The 21,950-nt window shown below is 38.8% G+C and overlaps 1 protein-coding gene across 5 annotated transcripts in view; it reads left to right on the top strand.

The window, feature by feature from the left end:
* Positions 1–21,950, top strand: part of NPEPPS (aminopeptidase puromycin sensitive) — a 104,099-nt gene that overhangs the window by 17,100 nt on the left and 65,049 nt on the right. For 2 of the 5 annotated variants that reach the window (XM_059908639.1, XM_059908638.1), the window contains exon 3: positions 21,595–21,651. The exons of the other annotated variants lie outside the window; for them this stretch is intronic. In XM_059908639.1, the coding sequence (XP_059764622.1) occupies positions 21,595–21,651 (57 nt within the window). The remainder of the gene's footprint in view (positions 1–21,594; positions 21,652–21,950) is intronic. 5 annotated transcript variants of the gene reach the window in all.

Here is a 21,950-nt window from a genome sequence, read left to right as displayed (position 1 = left end):
ATCTTGTACATATTTTGTTAGAGTTATACCTAAGCATTTCATTTTGGGGGGTGATAACGTAAATGATAATTGTTTTTAAGTTTTTTATTTATTTTTGGCTGTGTTGGGTCTTTGTTGCTGCGTGCGGGCTTTCTCTAGTTGTGGCAAGTGGGGGCTACTCACTGCGGTGGCTTCTCTTGTTGTGGAGCACGGGCTGTAGGTGCGTAGGCTTCAATTGTTGTGGCTCGCCGGCTCTAGAGCGCAGGCTCAGTAGTTGTGGCACACGGGCTTAGTTGCTCCGCGGCATGTGGGATCTTCCCGGACCAGGGCTCGAACCCGTGTCCTCTGCATTGGCAGGCGGATTCTTAACCACTGCGCCACCAAGGAAGTCCCTAAATTATAATTTTAAAAAAATTTCAGATACCACTTATTCATTGCTGGTATATGGGAAAGCAATTGACTTTAACGTGTTAACCTTGTATCCTGCAACTTTGAACTTTGTATCCTGAAACCTTGCTTTAATTGCTTATTAGTTACAGGAGTTTTTTGTTGATTATTTTGAATTTTCTACATGACCATATCATCTGTGAACAAAGACAGTTTTATTTCTACCTTTCCAGTATGTATACCTTTTATTTCCTGTCCTTTTCTTGTCTTGTTGCATTAGCTAGAACTTCCAGTATGATGTTGAAAAGTAGAAGTGAGAAGGAACATCCTCGCTTGTTCCTCATCTTAGCTGGAAAGCTCAGAGTTTCTAATTAAGTATGATGTTAACTGTAGGGTTTTTGTAGATATTCTTTATCAAGCTGAAGGAGTTCATCTTTATTCCTAGTTTGCTGTGTGTTTTTATCATGAATGGATGTTGGATTTTGTCAAATGTTTTTTCTGCATCTATTCATTTGATTGTGTGATTTTTCTTCTTTAGCCTGTTTCTGTGATGGAGTACATTAATTTAATTTTGAATATTGAAACCGCCTTGCATATTGGGATAAATTCCACTTGGTCATGGTATATAATTCTTTTTATATATTGTTGGATTGATTTGCTAATATTTTGTTGAGAATTTTTGCATCTATGTTTATAAGAGGTATTGGTCTGTAGTATTCTTGTAATGTGTTTGTCTGATTTTGATATTAGGGTAATGGCTGGCCTCATAGAATGAGTTAGGAAGTGTTCCCTCTGCCTCTATCCTCTGGAAGAGATTGTAGAAAACGGGTATAATTTTTCTTAAATGTTTGGTGGAATTCACGAGTGAACCCATCTGGGCATGGTGCTTTCTGTTTTGGAAGGTTATTTCTTCTTTGACCTGTGTCTTATCTAGACGTGTGTTTAATCTCCAAGTATTTTAGTATTTTTTCAAGCTATTTTTCTGTTATTGATTTCTAATTTAATTCCATTGTAGTCTGAGAGCAGACAGTTTATAATTTTTTATTCTTTAAATTAGTTAATGTGTGTTTTATGACCCAGAGTGTGGTCTGGCTTGGTGAATGTTCCATGTGAGCTTGAGTAGAATGTATAATCAGCTATTGTTTGATGAAATAGTCTATAGATGTCAATTATATCCAGTTGATGGATGGTGCTGTTTAGTTCAACTGTAACCTTACTGAGTTACTGCTGCTAGATCTGCGTGTTTCTTACAGAAGGGTGTTAAAATCTCCAACTGTAATAGTAGATTCATATATTTCTCCTTGCTATTCTATCAGTTTTTGCCTCATATATTTTGACACTCTGCTGTTAGAGGCATACATATTAAGAATTGTTATGTCTTCTTGGAGTATTGCCCCTTTTATCATTATGTAATTCCCCTTTTTTATCCCTGATAAGTTTCCTTCTTCTGAAGTCTGCTCTGTCTGAAATTAATATAGTTACTTCCACTTTCTTTTGATTAATGTTAGCATATCTTTTCCCCGTCTCTTTATTTTTTTTATGAAACATATTTTAAAATTCTTTTATTTATTTATTGTAAAAAATTATTTATTTATTTATTGGCTGCGTTGGGTCTTCATTGCTGCGTGCAGGCTTTCTCTAGTTGTGGCGAGCAGGGGCTACTCTTTGCTGTGGTGTGCGGGCTTCTCATTGCTGTGGCTTCTCTTGTTGTGGAGCATGGGCTTCAGTAGTTGTGGCTCATGAGCTCTAGAGCGCAGGCTCAGTAGTTGTGGCACACAAGCTTAGTTGCTCCATGGCATGTGGGATCTTCCTGGCCCAGGGATCGAACTCGTGTCCCCTGCATTGGCAGGCGGATTCTTTTTTTTTTAAATTATTTATTTATTTATTTATTTATTTATTTATTTATTTATTTATTTATTTATTTATGGCTATGTTGGGTCTTCGTTTCTGTGCGAGGGCTTTCTCTAGTTGCGGCAAGTGGGGGCCACTCTTCATCGTGGTGCGCGGACCTCTCACTATTGCGGCCTCTCTTGTTGCAGAGCACGGGCTCCAGACGCGCAGGCTCAGTAATTGTGGCTCACGGGCCTAGTTGCTCCGTGGCATGTGGGATCTTCCCAGACCAGGGCTCGAACCCATGTCCCCTGCATTGGCAGGCGGATTCTCAACCACTGCGCCACCAGGGAAGCCCGGCAGGCGGATTCTTAACCACTGCACCACCTGGGAAGTCCCATCTCTTTATTTTTAATTTATATTTGTCTTTATATTTAAAGTGGGTTTCTTGTGGATAGCATGTAGTTAGGTCTTGTTTTTTGATCTACTCTGACAGTCTGTTTTTTCATTGGTGTATTTATACCTTTGATACCTTTTATGGTTTTAACTGAACATTATATGATGCCACTTTCTCTCCTTTCTTAGCACATCAATTATATTTCTTTTTTTAAGTTTTTTTACTGATTGCCTTAGAGTTTGCAGTATACATTTACTACTAATCTAGTCCACTTTCAAATAAAAATATACTGCTTCACAGGTAGTGTGAGTACCTTATAATAACAAAATATTCCTAATTCTTCTCTCCCATTCCTTGTGTCATTGCTGTCATTCATTTCCCTTATACATATGCATCCACACAGAAGCCAACATAATCAAATACATTGCTGCTATTACTATTTTGAACAAACTGTTATCTTCTAGATCAATTAGGAGTAAAAGAAGTAAACATTTTAATTTTTCTCTCATTTACTCATTCTCTGATGCTCTTCCTTTCTTTATTGTAGATCTGAGTTTTTGACCTATATAATTTTCCTTCTCTTTAAAGAACTTTTAATGTTTCTTGTAAAGCATGTCTGCTGGCAACATATTCCCTCAATTTTTGTTTGTCTGAGAAAGTCTATTTCTCCTCGCTTTGTAAAAAGACTTTATTTTTTTATTATTATTTTTTTCTTTTACAGTGTATCTTGTTTTTTTTTATTTTTAGAAATTTCATGTAATAAGACTTTATTTTTTAAGAGCAGTTTAGGTTCACAAAAAGATTGGTTCTCCTTCACTTTGAAGTTCAATTTTGAAAGGTACAGGATTCTAGGTTAGTAGTTTTTCTCTCTTGACACTTTAAAGATTTCATTCCACTCTTTTCTTGCTAGTATGGTTTCTGAGAAGTTGAATGTAATTCTTATCTTTGGTCCTCTGTAGGTAAGGTGTTTCTTTTTTCCTCCAGCTTCTTTCAAGATTTTTTTTTTTTCTCTAGCTTTGGTTTTCTAAATTTTGACTCTAATATGCCTAGGTGTAATTGTCGTTTTTTTTTCTTTCCCCTCTGTTATCCTTCTCTGAGCTTCCTGGATCTGTGGTTTGGTTTCTGACATTAATTTGGGGAAATTCTTAGTCATTATAGCTTTAAATATTGCTTCTGTTTCTTTCTCTTTTTCTTCTCCTTCTGGTATTCCTGTTACATGTACGTAACACCTCTTGTACTTTTCCCACAGTTCTTGGATATTTTGTTGTGTTTTTGTTTTTTTTCAGTCTTTTTTGCCTTTGCTTCTCAGTTTTGGAAGTTTCTAGTGTCAAGTCCTCAAGCGCAGAGATTCCTTTCTCAGCTGTGTCTAATAATGAGCCCATCAAAGACATTATTTATTTTCTGTTACAGTGTTTTTGATCTCTAGCATTTCTTTTTATTTCTCTGAATTTCCATGTCTCTGCTTGCATTATCCATTGTTAGATATTAATCGTACTGGTCTGATAATTCCAACATTCCTGCCATATCTGATTCCAGTTTTGATGCTTGTTCAGTCTCTTTAAGCAGTGTTTTCTGCCTTTTAGTGTGCCTTGCCATTTTTAGTTGAAAGGCAGACATGACGTACTAGGTAAAAGGAACTGCAATAAATAAGACTTTAATAATGCAGTGGTAAGGTAAGAGGGGAGCGGAAGCATTCTTCAGTCCTATGATTAAATCTTAGTCTTTCTGTGAGCTTGTGCTCCTGGTCTGTGAGCTTCACTGGTGCTTCTCAGGTTTTCTTACCCCCTTAGGTAGGATATTTCTTACCCCCTTAGGTAGCCCCCTTAGGAGGGGCTGGAGTTGGGCATTTACTTTACCCCAGGTAGGTTAGGCTCTGATGGAACCCCAGCAGGTTAAACTCTGGTAAAATAGTTTCTCCTGAGGGGTTAAGAACAGAATATTCTAGCATATTTCAGAATGGTTTCTTTTCCCCTCCCCTTGCCAGAAGCATGAGGGAATTTTTCTCTGATATTTACTTTTAGGACCTGGTATAGCTCCTGGAGGTAAGACTCACAAAAAGCATGAGGGTCCCCCTGTGACTGGGTCCTCCTGGAATTTTAAACTCTCAAGCTTGTCCACACTGAGCCTCCAGCACTTCATCAATTACAGTTCAGGTATTCCTACCCCAGCACTAGTTGCCAGGGGTGATTTCTTCTTGTGGGTTTCTGCCCTGGTATGTTGTGATTTTCTGTATCTGCCTGTCTCCAGTTTTTTCAGCAGTGGTTTGCTCTTTGTCCTCACTTCTCTGGTGGATCTAAGGAGAGTTGTTGATTTTTCAGTTTCTCCAGCTTTTTACTTGTGTTGTTAGGATGGAGTGGCAACTTCTAGGCTCCTTACATGTAAGACCAGATATCAGAAATCCTCCTAGTGATTTTATTTTTATTTCAAATATGAAAGGTTGCATTCTTAACATATAAAAGCAATATGTGCCCTTTTGTGGACATATGCTTTCATTTCTCTTGGGTAAATACCTGGGAATAGGGACTTCCCTGGTGGCGCAGTGGTTAAGAATCTGCCTGCCAATGCAGGGGACATGGGTTTGATCCCCGGTCCGGGAAGATCCCACATGCCACAGAGCAACTAAGCCTGTGTGCCACAACTACTGAGCCTGCGCTCTAGAGCCCGCGAGCCACAACTACTGAAGCCCGCGCACTCTATGGCCCGCATGCTGCAACTACTGAGCCCGCGTGCTATAGCTACTGAAGCCTTCGCGCCTAGAGCGCATGCTCCACAACAAGAGAAGCCACTGCAATGAGAAGCCCGCACACTGCAAAGAAGAGTAGCCCCTGCTCACCACAGCTAGAGAAAGCCCACACGCAGCAACCAAGACCCAATGCAGCCAAAAATGAATGAATGAATGAATGAATAAAAACACTTAAAAAAAATACCTAGGAATACAATGGCTGCATAATATGGTAAATGGAGAATTTTTAAAGAAACTGCCAGTTTTCTCAAATGGTTGTACCATTTTATATCCCCATCAGCTGTGTGAGATCCAGTTGCTCCATATCCTTGCTAACATTTCTTGTATTCCATTTTTAAAATTTTAGCTATTAAAGTGGTTGTGTAGTTGTATCTTGTTGTGGTTTTAATTTACATTTCCCTAATGGCTAATGATGTCAAGCATCTTTTTGTGTCCTTATTTGCCATTTGTATTATCTTCCTTGGTGAAGTATCTATTCAAACCTTTTGCCATTTGGGGGGAGTTGTTTATCTTCTTAGTGAATTTTAAGGGTTCTTCATATATTCCAGGCATAAGCCTCTGGTGGACATATGTTTTGCAAATATTTTCTCCTAGTCTGTGGCTTGCCTTTATATATATATTTTTTTGAAGAACATAAGTTTTAAATTTCAACAAATTCCAGCTTATTGAATTTTTCTTTTACAGTTCATGGGTTTTTATGACCTATTTTATTTTTTTATTATTGTTACTTTTGAAATATTTATTTCTTTATTTATTTTGGCTGCACCAGGTCTTAGTTACGGCATGCGGGATCTTCGCTGTGGCATGCGGGATCTTTAGTTGCGGCATGCAGGATCTTTTTGTTGCAGCATGCGGGCTCTTAGTTGCGGCATGCGGACTTAGTTGCATCATGCATATGGGTTCTAGTTCCCCAACCAGGGATCAAACCCAGGCCCCCTGCATTGCGAGCTTAGAGTCTTACCCACTGGACCACCAGGGAAGTCCCTTATGACCTATTTTATTTTATTTTATTATTTATTTATTTATTTTTATTGTGGCTGTGCTGAGTCTTCGTTGCGGGGCGCGGGCTCTTCATTGCAGGATGTGGGCTCTTCGTTGCGGCATGTGGGCTTCTCTAGTTGCGGCGTGTGGGCTCAGTAGTTCCAGCGTGCAGGCTCTCTAGTTGTGCATGGGCTCCAGAGTGTGCGGGCTCCGTAGTTGTGGCGCAAGGGCTTAGCTGCCTCGCGACATGTGGGATCTTAGTTCCCCAGCCAAGGATTGAACCCGTGTGCCCTGCATTGGAAGGCGGATTCTTAACCACTGGACCACCCAGGAAGTCCCTGACCTATTTCAGATGTTGCAAAATTTAAGAACATTACAGTTGTCTTCTAGAAGTTTTATAATTTTAACTTTTACATTTAGGGCTTTGATACATTTTGAGTTAAATTTTGTACATGGTATGAGATAAGGGTAGAGGTTCTGTTATTAGTTAATTAATTAATTGGTTATTGGTATATGGCTGTCTACTTTTTCTAGCACCATTTGTTATGAAGGTTATTCTTTCCCCTTTGAATTTCTATACTCTTTCTGCTGTATTTTAAGTCTTGAAATCAGGTAGTTAAGTGCTCCATCTTTGTTCTTTTTAAAAATGATTTTGGGGACTTCCCTGGTGGCACAGTGGTTAAGAATCCGCCAGGGTTCGAGCCCTGGTGCGGGAAGATCCCACATGCCACAGAGCAACTAAGCCCGTGCGCCACAATTACTGAGCCTGTGCTCTAGAGCCCATGAGCCACAACTACTGAAGCCCGCGCGCCTAGAGCCTGTGCTCGGCAACAAGAGAAGCCACCACAATGAGAAGCCTGCGCACCGGAACGAAGAGTAGCCCCCGCTCGCTGTAACTAGAGAAAGCCCGTGCGCTGCAACTAGGGAAAGCCTGTGCGCAGCAACAAAGACCCAATGTAGCCAAAAATAAATAAATAAAAAATAAAAATGATTTTGGCTGTTCTAGGTCCCTTTAATTTTCATATAAATTTTAGAATCAGCTTGTCAATTTCTACAAAAAGCTTGTTGATATTGTTATAGGGATTGCATTGACTCCATTGGGGAGAGCAACATTGAGCTTTACCATTCATGAAGAATATTGATTTCTCCATTTATTCAGATCTTCTTTAATTTCTCTCAGCAGATTTTAGCTCATTCTAGAGAGGAATTAACTTTCTTCTTCCTCCTCCTCCTCCTCCCTTTCTCTTCTTTTTTTTTGCAGACAATATAGCCAGCTCATCTTTTTTTTTTTTTCCTAATTGTGGTAAAATGCACATAACATAAAATTTATCATCTTAACCATTTATAAATGTACAGTTCATTGGTACACATTTACCTGTAGAGCAATCATTATTACTGTCCATCTCCACAGCTCTTTTATCTTGCAAAACCAAAACTCTGTGCCCATTGAACAATAACTCCTCATTTCCCCCCATCTCTCAGGCCCTGCCAACCACCATTGTACTTTCTGTCTCTATGAATTTGACTACTCTAGATACTTCATATAAGTGGAATCACACAGCATTTGTCATTTTATGACCGGCTTATTTCACTTACCATAATGTCTTTAAGGTTCATCTATGTTGTAGCACGTTTCATTTTTAAGGAAATGTGGTACGTATATTTTATCTGTGTATCTGTCAGTAGACACTTGGTTTGTTTCCACCTTTTAGCTATTGTGAATAATGCTGCTATGAACATAAGTGTACAGATATCTCTCTGAGACTCTTTTAATTCTTTTGGATATACCCAAAAGTGAATGGCTTGATCATATGGTAGTTCTGTTTTTTATTTCTTGCCATACTGTTTTCTGTAGAGGCTCCACCATTTTTCATTCCCACCAATAGTACACAAGGGTTCCAGTTTCTCCGTATCCTTGCTATCACTTATTATTTTCTTTTTTTGGTAATAGCCATTCTAATAGGTATGAAGTGGTATCTCATTTCAGATTTGATTTGTATTTCTCTAATGATTAGTGATATTAAGCATCTTTTCATACACTTACTGACCATTTGTACATCTTTGGAGAAATGTCTATTTAAGTCCTTTGCCCATTTTTAAATTGGGTTGGCTGGTTCTTTGTTGTTGAGTGTAGGAGTTCTTCACATATTCTGGATATTAACCCCTTATCAGACATACTATGCAGATATTTTCTCCCATTCTGTAGGTTGCCTTTTCACGCTGTTGATTGTCTTTCTTTTTTTTTTTTTTTTGGCCACTCCACACAGCTTGTGGGATCTTAGTTCCCTGACCAGAGATTGAACCTGGGCCCTCGGCAGTCCTAACCACTGGACTGCTAGGGAATTCCCTGTTTGTATCTTTTGATGCACAAAAGTTTTAAATTTTGATGAAGTCTAATTTGTCTATTTTTCCTTTTGCTGCCTGTGCTTTTGGTGTAATATCCAGGAATTATTGCCAAATCCAGTGTCAGGAAACTTTTATATTTTCTTCTAAGAGTTTTATACTGTTAGTTCCCACATTTCGGTCCCTTTTATAGTGCTAATTCCCACATTTTGATCCATTTTTGTATATGGTATAAAGGGTTCAACTTCATTCTTTTGCATGTGGATATCCAGTTTTCCAAATGCTATTTTTTTGAAGACTTCTCTTTCCCCATTGACTGAATGGTTTTAGCACCCTTGTTGAAAATCATTTGACTGTATGTGCAAGAGTTTATTTCCGGGCTCTCCATTCAATCCATTGGTCTATATGTCTGTCTTGCTGCCAGTACCACACTTTTTGGGGTTACTGTAGCCTTGTAATCAGGAAACATGAGACTTCCAACTTTGTTCTTTTTCCAGATTGTTTTGGCTCTCCAGGGTCCTTTGAGATTCTGTTTGAATTTTTGGATGGGTTTTTAAATTTCTGCAAAAAACACTGTTGGGCTTTTGAGAGGGATTGCATTGAATCTACATATAGATCACCGGCTATTGTGGACATCAAACAATATTAAGTCTTCTAATCCATGAACAAGGAATGTCTTTCCATTTATTTGTATCTTCTTTAACTTCTTTGAGCAACATTTTGTAGTTTTTAGTGTGCAAGTCTTTCACCTCTTTGGTTAAAGTTTTTCCCTAAGTATTTTATGTTATTTTTGATGCTATTGTAAATAGAATGTTTTATTAATTTCCTTTTGAGATTGTTCATTATTTTAAAAATAACTTTATTTATTTATTTATTTATTTATTTTTGGCTGCATTGGGTCTTTGTTGCTGCGTGTAGGCTTTCTCTAGTTATGGCGAGCGGGGGCTACTCTTCATTGTGGTGTGCGAGCTTCTCATTGTGGTGGCTTCTCCTGTTGCGGAGCACAGGCTCTAGGCCCGTGGGCTTCAGTAGTTGATTCTTTTTTTTTTTTTAATGAATTTATTATTTATTTATTTATTTTATTTTTGGCTGTGTTGAGTCTTCATTGCTGTGCACGGACTTTTGCTAGTTGCAGCCAGTGGGGCAACTCTTTGTTGTGGTGTGTGGGCTTCTCATTGCGGTGGCTTCTCTTGTCGTGGAGCACGGGCTGTAGGCGTGTGAGCTTCAGTAGTTGTGGCACGTGGGCTCAGTAGTTGTGGCTCATGGACTCTAGGGTGCAGGCTCAGTAGTTGTGGCACATGGGCTTAGTTGCTCCACGGCATGTGGGTTCTTCCCGGACCAGGGCTCGAACCCGTGTCCCCTGCATTCGCAGTTGGATTCTCAACCACTGTGCCACCAGAGAAGCCTGGCAGGTGGATTCTTAACCACTGCGCCTCCAGGGAAGTCCTGAGATTGTTCATTGTTAGAGTACGGAAAAGCAAAGCAACTGATCTTTTTTTTTTTTAAAGAAGGTTATCTCCCTTTTAAATTTATTATTTATTTATTTATTTATTTATGGCTGTGTTGGGTCTTTGTTGCTGCGTGCAGGCTTTCTCTGGTTGCGGCGAGAGGGGGCTACTCTTTGTTGCGGTGCGTGGGCTTCTCATTGCGGTGGTTTCTCTTGTTGCGGAGCACGGGCTCTAGGCATGCGGGCTTCAGTAACTGTGGCACACAGGCCCAGTAGTTGTTGCTCACGGGCTCTAGAGCGCAGGCTCAGTAGTTGTGGTGCACGGGCTTAGTTGCTCCGTGGTATGTGATCTTCATGGACCAGGGCTTGAACTCGTGTCCCCTGCATTGGCAGGTGGATTCTTAACTACTGTGCCACCAGGGAACCCCCCTACATAGCCATTTCTTAAATGTTGCACATATTAGTTATCCTTCCCTTTTTTGGCTGTTATAAACAGCAGTGCAAAAGACATCTTTTGTGAACCAGTGTGACAGGTTTTGGATATCTGTATTGACGTTTTACTGGATGTTATTATGAATCTTTCTATTCTTTTCTCATCTGAGAAATGATAAATATATTGTTTACATTTGAACTTTTTTTTAATAGAGTTGAATATCTTTTCATATACTATTGGCCTTTTAATTTTTTTGGTAACAATTTTATATTTGTAATTTTTTTGGCCTATTTTTGTATTGCTTTGAACATACATGATATATATTGTAGGTACACCCTTTGTTATCTATCATTGCAAAATTTCATTGGGTCTGTCTTTTGTGTTTTAACTTTGCCATACTAGTTAAATCTGTCAGTTGAGTGAATTTTTTAAGTTAGGTTTCTCCCTCCTTGGTAATTTGCAGCTAACTGAAAGGCTATTTTGATTTTGCATTTTGGTTTAGAATTCTCTTTTGTCGTGTCTTTCTAGATTTTTGTATTCTAGTTAATGTTTCTGGACTTGATTCAGTCTGTGGTATTATGAGTCTACAAATTAAAATTTCTAATTAGCATCCTGTGACCATTCAGTCACTTGAGACTTATCCAGAAATCTTAGAACTTGCCTTAAAATAACACATAATAGGATTTATATTACCTATACTGAGTATGAGTTGTCTGCTCTTCTACCCGCTCTCCCTTGGAAAGAGGAAAGTGAGACCATTTCAAATAGAAACTAAAACTTTCTCATATCTTTTAATCCAGATATATTAACAGTTGATACTTTTTTTTTTTTTGGACCGCACCATGTGTCTTGTGAGATCTTAGTTCCCCAGCCAGGGATCGAACCCAGGCTCTTGTCAGTGAAAGCCCGGAGTCCTAACCACTGGACCGCCAGGGAATCCCCTACAGATTGTGTCTTTAGATGCTTTGACAACCGTAAACAATTCAGTGACAATTTTGGTGAGTAGGTTGTTTTTTTTTTTTTCCTCCCCACATTTTCCTATTTTCCATTTTAATGGAACTTTACTCTGAAGGTATGTATATTCTAACATTTAAGCGCTGGTTCCCAAACCTACGTTATTTGGCTGCTTTATGAACATTTAACATTTTGGTTTATTTAAGTCTTTTTTTTTTGGCTGGGCCACACAGCTTGCAGGATATTAGTTCTGCGACCAGGGATTGAACCTGGGCCCACAGCAGTGAAAGCACCGAGTCCTAACCACTGGACTGCCAGGGAATTCCTTATTTAAGTCTTATTGATGTGTACATAAATGATTATTTATGTAAGCATCATAATTAATGTTAGAATCAAGTACCTTTGATTATTGTGGAACTGCAAGTAATATCATACAGAATGTTCCCCTCTATCTCCCAGGTTCTGCCTGTCTGCTCACTTTTCAGATAAATTAGCTAAAGGAAGTTTAGTTTATTATTTATTTGAAGCCTTCCCCTCCCCATATCAAAGTTTTTTGTTTTGTTTTTTTTTTTTTTTTTTGCTTAAGTGGTCATTTGTGTAGTAATTCAAGGAGTTTTTATTTAATATCCATTAAAAAAAAGTTTTTTTTTTCTTTTTGGCCACACTGCGTGGCATGTGGGGCCTTAGTTGCCCGACCAGGGATCGAACCCATACGCCCTGCAGTGGAAGTGCGGAGTCTTTTTTGGCCACGCCGGGCAGCATGTGGGATCTTAGTTCCCTGGTCAGGGATTGAACCCGTGCCCTCTGCATTGGGAGTGTGGAGTCTTAACCCCTGGACCATCAAGGAAGTCCTGAAACGCAGAATCTTAACCACTGAACCACCAGGGAAGTCCCAATATCCATTTTTAAGTGGTAGTTTGGTAAGTGTGTAAGCATGTCTGAAGTATCCTTTATCTACAAGAAACTTAAAACCAACTGCAAAGACAGTAGAGACTAACAGAACACATATTTTTCAAGGGAAGAATTTATACATAGGATTAACATTAAGATAAAACCTCACATTTTTTAAAAAAGATATATTTATTATTTATTTATTTTATTTATTTTTGGCTGTGTCAGGTCTTAGTTGCGGCATGCAGGATCTTTCGTTACTGCACGCGGGCTCTTCGTTGTGGTGCGCAGGCCTCTCTCTAGTTGTGGCGTGCGGGTTTTTCTCTTCTCTAATTGTGGTGCGCAGGCTCCAGGGCGCGTGGGCTCTGTAGATTGTGGCACGCGGGCTCTAGTTGAGGCGTGCAAGCTCAGTAGTTGCGGCATGCAGACTTAGTTGCCCCGCGGCATGTGGGATCTTAGTTCCCTGACCACTGATCGAACCTGCATCCCCTGCATTGTAAGGCAGATTCTTTACCACTGGACCACCAGGGAAGTCCCAAAACCTCACATTTTAAATTCCTGATCTTGTTGGGATTTCTGAGTTTATCTGTGAACTGTGTTCTGCTTTCTATGCAGAATGGATCCTTTTTTTTTAAAATTCTGGCCACACTGTGGCTTGTGGGATCTCAGCTCCTGACCAGGGATTGAACCTGGGCCACAGCAGTGAAAGCACCTAATCCTAACTACTAGACCACCAGGGAACTCCCAGAATGGATCCATTTTAAAATAAGTAATCTTCGGGAGTTCCCTGGTGGCCTAGTGGTTAAGGATTCCAGGCTTTTACTGCCGTGGCCCAGGTTCAATCCCTGGTTGGGGAACTGAGATCCCACAAGATGTGAGTCATGGCCAAAAAAAAACTGGAGTCACATTGAATAAATCCTTGCATTAGAAGGAACAACTGATAACAGTAGCCAACCTTTTTAGTACAGGTCAGAGAGAAAGAACATGAAGTTTGCAATTGTACATACTTACATTCTTTCACTTTCACTTTAGTTGTTTTTGAGTGATAGTGAAAGACTCGCTGATGAGGAATAGTTAAATTTCCATATGGCTATGTACAAATATAAAGTATATGAGTGTATAATGGTTTTAAAATTTTATTTGTATTTGGCAAGTTTTAAAATATTATTTAAACTGCTTTAAGCTGATATGGATTGCTTTAGTGACTGTTGTTTTAAGAATTTAGATGACTTATCATTTGATTATACAAGGTGTATTTGTCTTCCTAAGTTAGGTTTCCTAACCTTCAGACCAGGTCCAACCAAGGGTATCATTTTTCTTAATAATGATAATGTTAATAGTGATGATAATTAAAAAAATGAATTCATTGTTTAGTGTATGCTAGGCACTAAATGCATTACATAATCATATAGATATCCCTAGGTACAGAGAGGTTATATAACCTACTATAGGTCATAAAATTGGTAACTGATTCAAACCTAGACAGTTCAGCTCCTTGGGTCCATGCACTTCATCACACAGTCTACTGCCTGTCATTAAAAACCACACCATATATATATATATTTTTAAAATAAATTTATTTATTTTATTTTTGGCTGTGTTGGGTCTTCGTTGCTGCGTGCAGGCTTTCTCTAGCTGCGGCAAGTGGGGGCTACTCTGTTGCAGTGTGCGGGCTTCAGTAGTTGTGGTGCATGGGCTCAGTAGTTGTGTGGCTCGTGGGCTCTAGAGCGCAGGCTCAGTAGTTGTGGCACATGGGCTTAGTTGCTCTGTGGCATGTAGGATCTTCCTGGACCAGGGATAGAACCATGTCCCCTGCATTGGCAGGCGGATTCTTAACCACCGCGCCAACAGGGAAGTCTCCACACCATATTTTAATTATCTGTTTGTGTCTGTGCTACTTCTTATTAGAATCTAAGTTCCTTAAGGACTAAGAGCCGTGATTCATTCTTTTTCAACTGTGGTCTTCCATGGTATCTGACATATAGTAGGTGTTCAATAAATATTTATTGAGTGAACTAAAGCAAAATGTAAAGAAGTGGAGTAATAAGTCTGTCATTTTTGGGGCCTGAATTTCTTTTCTTTTTTTTTTTTTTTAACTTTATTATTTATTTTTGGCTGCGTTGGGTCTTCATTGCTGTGCGTGGGCTTTCTCTAGTTGTGGCGAGTGGAGGCTACTCTTTGTTGTGGTGCACGGGCTTCTCATTGCAGTGGCTTCTCTTCTTGCGGAGCACGGGCTCTAGGCACGTGGGCTTCCGTAGTTGTGGCTTGTGGGCTCTAGGGCGCAGGCTCAGTAGTTGTGGTGCACAGGCTTAGTTACTCCGCGGCATGTGGGATCTTCCTGGACTAGGGCTCGAACCCATGTCTCCTGCATTGGCAGGCGGATTCTTAACCACTGTGCCACCAGGGAAGTCCCCTGAATTTCTTCATATGCTTATTCTATTGACTTTATGTGTAACAAACAAAATTGTATTGGGGATTACTTTTCATTAGCTTTAATTTGTATTTTACTTCCCTTTGAGGAATACAATCAAGATATTTACTAATTGTAAAGATTCTGTACAGTGTTTTAAATATTAAGGAAATGCAGAGTGTAAAAATTGTAAATTACGTACTTTTTAGATTAAATGGAGAGAAAAACTGATTCCATAGCATTATATAATATTGTATTATATGCTATTGTTTTTTCCAGTTTTATTGAAGTATAATTAACAAAAAATTACATATCTTTAAGGTATACAACTTGATGTTTTGATATACATATACATTGTGAAATAATCATCACAAGCTAATTAACATGTCCATCACCTCACATATTTACCATTTTCTGTTTTTTTTGTTTTGTTTTGTTTTTTGTGGTGAGAACACTTAAGATCTACCCTATTAGCAAATTTCAAGCATGCAGTACAGCAGTAGATACATTGCTGTATATTAGATTTCCAGAACTTAGTCATCTTGCGTAACTGAAACTTTGTGCCCTTTGACCAATATCTCCCCGTTTCCCCCTCCCTCCAGCTCCTGGCAGCCAGCATTCTACTTTCTGCTTCTGTGAGTTTGATTATTTTAGATTCCGCATATGTGGTATCACGCAGTATTTGTCTTTCTGTGTCTGGCCTATTTCATTTAGCGTAATGTCCTCCAGCTTCATCCATGTTGTCACAAATGGCAGGATTTCCTTCTTTTTTAAGACTGAATAGTATTCCATTGTGTGTATGTATGTGTGTATATATGTGTCTGTGTGTGCGCGTATATATATATATATATATATATATATATATATATATATATGCGCACACACACATAAACATATTTTCTTTATCCATTCATCCATCACTGACAGACATTTAGTTTGTTTCCATATCATAGCTATTGTGAGTAATGCTGCAATGAACATGGGAGATATTGATTTCATTCCTTTATGTTGTATACCCGAAAGTGAGATTGCTGGATCATAAAATAGTTGTTTTTAATTTTTTGAAGAACCTTTGTACTGTTTTCCATAATGGCTGTACGAATTTACATTCCCACCAGCAGTATTACAGAGGTTCCCTTTTCTCCATATCCTTGCCACCACTTGTTCAGTATGTTTTGTCTTTCTTCATAATACATATGCTTGTTCTTAAATGCTAAACTGAAGAGTTAGTTCTCCAAATCAGTGCTTCTTAACCTTTTTTTCCCCAAGATGTTAATAGAAAAGGATGTTTTCTTGGTACACCAGAAAGAAGAGGCTCACGCGAGGAGGGTGTCAGAGGCCTCTCATTGCTCAATACCTATTGGCTACCACAAGGGCCAAGGAAATCAATATTTTGGCAAGCCTGTAATTCATATTTGGAACTGCCACAGAATATTGCTTGGAAAACCTCCGCTGTAAATAGTTTCAAATTTTTAGAAGTACAAGGGATCTTCGCTTCCAGATCCCTTATAATAAAATATTATTTTATTTTTCTATGTATATATTCTATTATAAATAATAATTTTATAAACTTATTATATTTATATATTTTAGTTATTTGTGCCTTCTCTTTTTCCTCCCCTTAATCCCCAGATATTTGTCCATTTTATTAGTCTTTTTTAAAAAATTTAATTTATTTGGCATTGGGTCTTAGTTGCAGCACGCAGGATCTTCGTTGCGGCGTGCAGGCTTCTCTCTAGTTGTGTTGTGTGGGCTGCAGAGCATGTGGGCTCAGTAGTTGTGGCATGTGGGTTAGTTGCCCCCCGGCATGTGGGATCTTAGTTCCCCGACCAGGGATCGAACCTGCGTCCCCCACCTGCATCCCCGGCATTGGAAGGCGGATTCTTAACCACTGGACCACCAGGGAAGTCCCTTACTAGTTTTTTCAAAAAACTGACTTTTGATTTTTTAAATCCTCAACTGAATTTTTATTTTCTATTTCCTTAATTTTTGCTCTTATCTTTATTATTTCCCTCTACTTTCTTTGGGTTTATTTTGTAGTTTTTTTTTTTTAACTTCTTGAGATGGATACTTGGCTTATTAATTGCTTTTCTAGTATATTCACTTAAAGCTGTAAATTTTCCCCCTAAACATATACTGCTTTTAGCTGTATCACCCACTTTTTTTGGTTTGTTTGTTTTGGGGGAAATTCTCAGGCAGTGACTGTAGCTCTTGTTGCTTGCTGCTGCTGCTGCTCCTCCTCCTTCACTCCTCTCCTCCCCCCCACCCCCCTTAATAGCTTTGTGAAGGTATAGTCAATATTCACATACAATAATCTGCATATATTAAAATGTGTAATTGGGTACTTTTTGACCTATGAATGCAACAAGGGTAATGAACATATCCATCACCCCCACAGTGTTTCCTCATGTCCCTTTGTAATCCATTTCTCCCCTTCTCCTCATCCCCAGGCAAGCACTGATCTGCCTCTACAGTTTTTGACATTTAGTGTTTTTATCATTATATTCAAAATATTTTGTGATTTTTGATCTGGAATGTTTAGATGTACCTGGAGATTTTCTAGTTTAATTGTATTATGGTCAGGAAACATATGATTTCAGTCCTTTAGACTTTTAAGACTTGCTGTATGACCCAAGATATGGTCAACTTTTAAAATGCTTGTGTGTGCTTCAAAAGAGTATAGCTGTTGGATGTAATGTTTTATGTATGTCTTACTAAGTCAAGTTTGTTAATTTTGTTTAAATCTTTCATTTTTACTGATTTTTTTTCTCTTGCTTGTTTTGGTTAACCTTTGCATGTAATTTTTTTCTCATTCTTTACCTTCACTTAAAAAAAAAAAATTATTTATTTATTTATTTATGGCTGTGTTGGGTCTTCGTTTCTGTGCGAGGGCTTTCTCTAGTTGCGGCAAATGGGGGCCACTCTTCATCGCGGTGTGCAGGCCTCTCACTATCGCGGCCTCTCTTGTTGCGGAGCACAGGCTCCAGACGCGCAGGCTCAGCAATTGTGGCTCACGGGCCTAGTCACTCCGCCGCATGTGGGATCTTCCCAGACCAGGGCTCGAACCCATGTCCCCTGTGTTGGCAGGCAGATTCTCAACCACTGCGCCACCAGGGAAGCCCTACCTTCACTATTTTTGAATCTTTATGTTTTAGGTATATCTCACATAAACAGCTCATTGTACTTTTTTTTTCTTTTTAAATCCAGTCTGAAAATCTTTGCCTTCTAAATAAAGCATTTATTAATCCATTTACGTTTAATGTAACTACTGTTATTTGGCTTTAAATCTACCATTTTCTTATGTACATTCTCACATTCTCTTAATTAGAAAAGTTAAAAGAAATTTTTTTATTGTTGTTGTTTTTTGGATGTGTGTCAATACCCCAGGAATTATAACAGCCACCCCTGACTTAAAAAAAGATCCAGTGTTAATTGATCATTTTACCCTTCTCCTGGATTATACAAGGATCTTAGCGCACTTAATCTCCATTTATCTCCCTCTGATTTACATGGTATTATTGTGGTGTAGTTTAATTTTCTTATGTATGTATGTATATTTAGTTAAATAATAAAGACATTATTACTGTTATATAGTATAATGTTCATTTAGCTTTACCCAAATATTTACTATTTTTGTTGTTCTTTATTCCAGTAATCCTTTTAGAATCATTCTTTTTCTGTTTGAAGAATACCCTTTGTAATGTTTAATGTGGGTCTGTTGATGGCAAAGTCTGTTTTTGTTTCTTTGAGCATATCTTTGCTTTACCTTATTTTTTTACCTTCATTTTGAATTCCTACATTGTTTTTTTTAATAAATTTATTTATTTATTTATTTATTTATTTTTGGCTGAGTTGGGTCTTTGTTGCTGTGCACGGGCTTTCTCTAGTTGTGGCGAGTGGGAGCTACTCTTTTTTTTTAAATTTTTTTTATTTATTTATTTTTATGTATTTTTGGCTGTGTTGGGTCTTCGTTTCTGTGCGAAGGCTTTCTCTAGTTGCAGCAAGCGGGGGCCACTCTTCATCGCGGTGCACGGGCCTCTCACTATTGTGGCCTCTCTTGTTGCGGAGCACAGGCTCCAGACACGCAGGCTCAGTAATTGTGGCTCACGGGCCCAGTTGCTCCGCAGCATGTGGGGTCTTCCCAGACCAGGGCTCGAACCCATGTCCCCTGCATTGGCAGGCAGACTCTCAACCACTGCGCCACCAGGGAAGTCCGGGAGCTACTCTTAATCGTGGTGTGCGGGCATCTCATTGCGGTGGCTTCCCTTGTTGCGGAGCACGGGCTCTAGGTGCACAGGCTTCAGTAGTTGTGGCATGCGGGCTCTAGAGCGCAGGCTCAGTAGTTGTAGCACACAGGCTTAGTTGCTCTGCGGCATGTGGGATCTTCCTGGACCAGGGCTCGAACCCGTGTCCCCTGCACTGGCAGGTGGATTCTTAACCACTGCGCCACCAGGGAAGCCCTCCTACGTTGTTTTAATTGTAGTTGATTTACAGTATTAGTTTCAGGTGTACAGCGTAGCAATTCAGCATTTTTATAGATTATACTCCATTTCAAGTTATTACAAAATAATGGCTTTATTTCTCTGTGCCATGCAAGATATCCTTGTTGCTTATCTACTTTATACGTGGTAGTTTGTATTTCTTAATTCCATACCCCTATCTTGCTCCTCCCCACTTCTCTCTGTCCATTGGCAATCACTAGTTCTTTATAACTGTGAGTTTTGTTACGTAAATTCATTTGTTTTATTTATTTTTATTTTTATTTTTAAAATAAATTTATTTATTTTATTTATTTATTTTTTGGCTGCATTGGGTCTTCGTTGCTGCGCGTGGGCTTTCTCTAATTGAGGTGAGTGGGGGCTACTCTTTGTCGCGGTGTGCGGGCTTCTCATTGCGGTGGCTTCTCTTGTTGCAGAGCACTGGCTCTAGGCGCACGGGCTTCAGTAGTTGTGGCACGTGGGCTCAGTAGTTGTGGCTCACAGGCTGTAGAGCGCAGGCTCAGTAGTTGTGGCGCATGAGCTGAGTTGCTCTGTGGCACGTGGATTCTTCCTGGACCAGGGCTCGAACCCATGTGCCCTGCGTTGGCAGGTGGATTCTTAACCACTGAGCCACCAGGGAAGCCCTGTTTTATTTTTTAGAATTCCAAGTATAAGTGATAATGTACAGTATTTGTCTTTCTCTGACTCATCACATATTGCAAATGGAAGGGTTTTATTCTTTTTTATGGCTAAGTTTCTGTTATATATAAATTACATCTTTCATTCATCTGTTGATGGACACTTGGGTTGCTCCCATATCTTGGCTGTTGTAAATAATGCTGCTGTAAACATTGGGGTACATGTATCTTTTCAAATTAGTGTTTTCTTTTTTTTTTTTTGTATACATAACCTAAGAGTGGAATTGCTGGATCATATGGTAGTTCTGTTGTTGTTTTTTTAAGGAATCTCCATACTGTTTTCCATAGTGACTGCACCAATTTACATTCCCATCAACAGTGTACAAGGGTTCCCTTTTCTCCACATCTTTGCCAACATTTATTATTTGTAGACTTTTTGATGATAGCCATTCTGACAGGTGTGAGGTGGTATCTCATTGTTGTTTTGATTTGTATTTCTCTAATAACTAGCAATTTGGGACATCTTTTCATGTGCTTGTTAGCCACCTGTATATCTTTTTTGGAAAAATGTCTATTCTGGCTTTCTTCCTATTTTTTGATTGGGTTATTTGTTCTTTTGATATTGAGTTGTATGAGCTGTTTATATATTTTGAATATTAATCCCTTGTTGTTTATGTCATTTGCAAATATTTTCTCCCATTCCAAAGGTTATCTTTTCATTTTATCGATGGTTTCCTTTGCTGTGCAAAAACTTTTAAGTTTAATTAGGTCCCATTTGTTTATGTTTGCTTTTTTTTTTTTTTTTTTTTTTATGTTTGCTTTTATTTCTTTTGCTTTATGAGACAGACCCCCCAAAATATTGCTGTGATGTCAAAGAGTGTTCTGCCCATGTTCTTTTCTAGGAGTTTTATGGTTTTAAGTCTTACATTTAAGTCTTTAATCCATTTTGAGTTTATTTTTGTATATGGTTTAAGGAAATATTCTAATCTCATTGTTTGACATGTAGCTGTCCCTTTTTTTTGGCACCACTTACTGAAGAGACTGTCTTTTCTCCATTGTATATTCTTTTTAAAAAATATTTATTTATTTATTTATTTATGGCTGCGCCAGGTCTTAGTTGCAGCATGCGGGATCTTTTAGTTGCAGCATGTGGACTTCTTGGTTGTAGCATGCAGGCTTCTTAGTTGTGACATGCATGCGGGATCTTGTTCCCTGACCAGGGATTGAACCTGGGTGCCCTGTATTGGGAGTGTGGAGTCTTATGCACTGGACCACCTGGGAAGCCCCTCCATTGTATATTCTTGCCTCCTTTGTCATACATTAATTGACCATAGGTGCCTGGGTTTTAAAGTTCATTTTCGAGGATTATTTTTTGCTGGCTATAAAACTCTAGATTGCAATTATTTTCTTCCAGTACATTGACTCTTTTATTCTAGCTGTTCTCTTTCTTCCATTGTTGATCTTAAGAAGTCAGCTCTCAGGCTGTTATTTCTTTAAAAATAGCCCTCCTCGAAACCTCCCTACCCCAGATGATCATAGTCTTTGTTTTTCTGAAGTTTAACTATACTGTATGCAGTTGGGTTCCTTTTTAGGTAGCCTGCTTGGGATTTGAAGGGCTTGGTGAATCTATAGCTTAATATCTTTTAATTGGTTTTAGAATGGTCTTGGTCATTATCTCTTCAGATACTGCTTCTGCTCCATTCTGTCCTCTCATCTGCGCTCCTGAGATTCCAGTTAAAGGTATGTTTGTTCTCCTAACAGATCCTCCATCTTTCTTATCCTTCCCTGTATTTTTTATTCGTTTGTTATTATGTGCTTTGTTTGGATCTTTTATTCTGGTTTATCTTCCAACTCATTAATTCTTTCCTCAGCTGTATCTAATTAGCTTTTTTAAAAAAATAAATTTATTTATTTATTTATTTCTGGCTGCATTGGGTCTTTGTTGCTGCACATGGGCTTTGTCTAGTTGCGGCTAGTGGAGGCTACTCTTCGTTGCGGTGTGCAGGCATCTCATTGCGGTGGCTTCTCTTGTTGCGGAG

Source organism: Balaenoptera ricei, chromosome 20, assembly GCF_028023285.1.
Source record: "Balaenoptera ricei isolate mBalRic1 chromosome 20, mBalRic1.hap2, whole genome shotgun sequence".
NCBI classification, from domain to species: Eukaryota; Metazoa; Chordata; class Mammalia; order Artiodactyla; family Balaenopteridae; genus Balaenoptera; species Balaenoptera ricei.
This window is presented reverse-complemented; position numbering and strand designations above follow the sequence as displayed.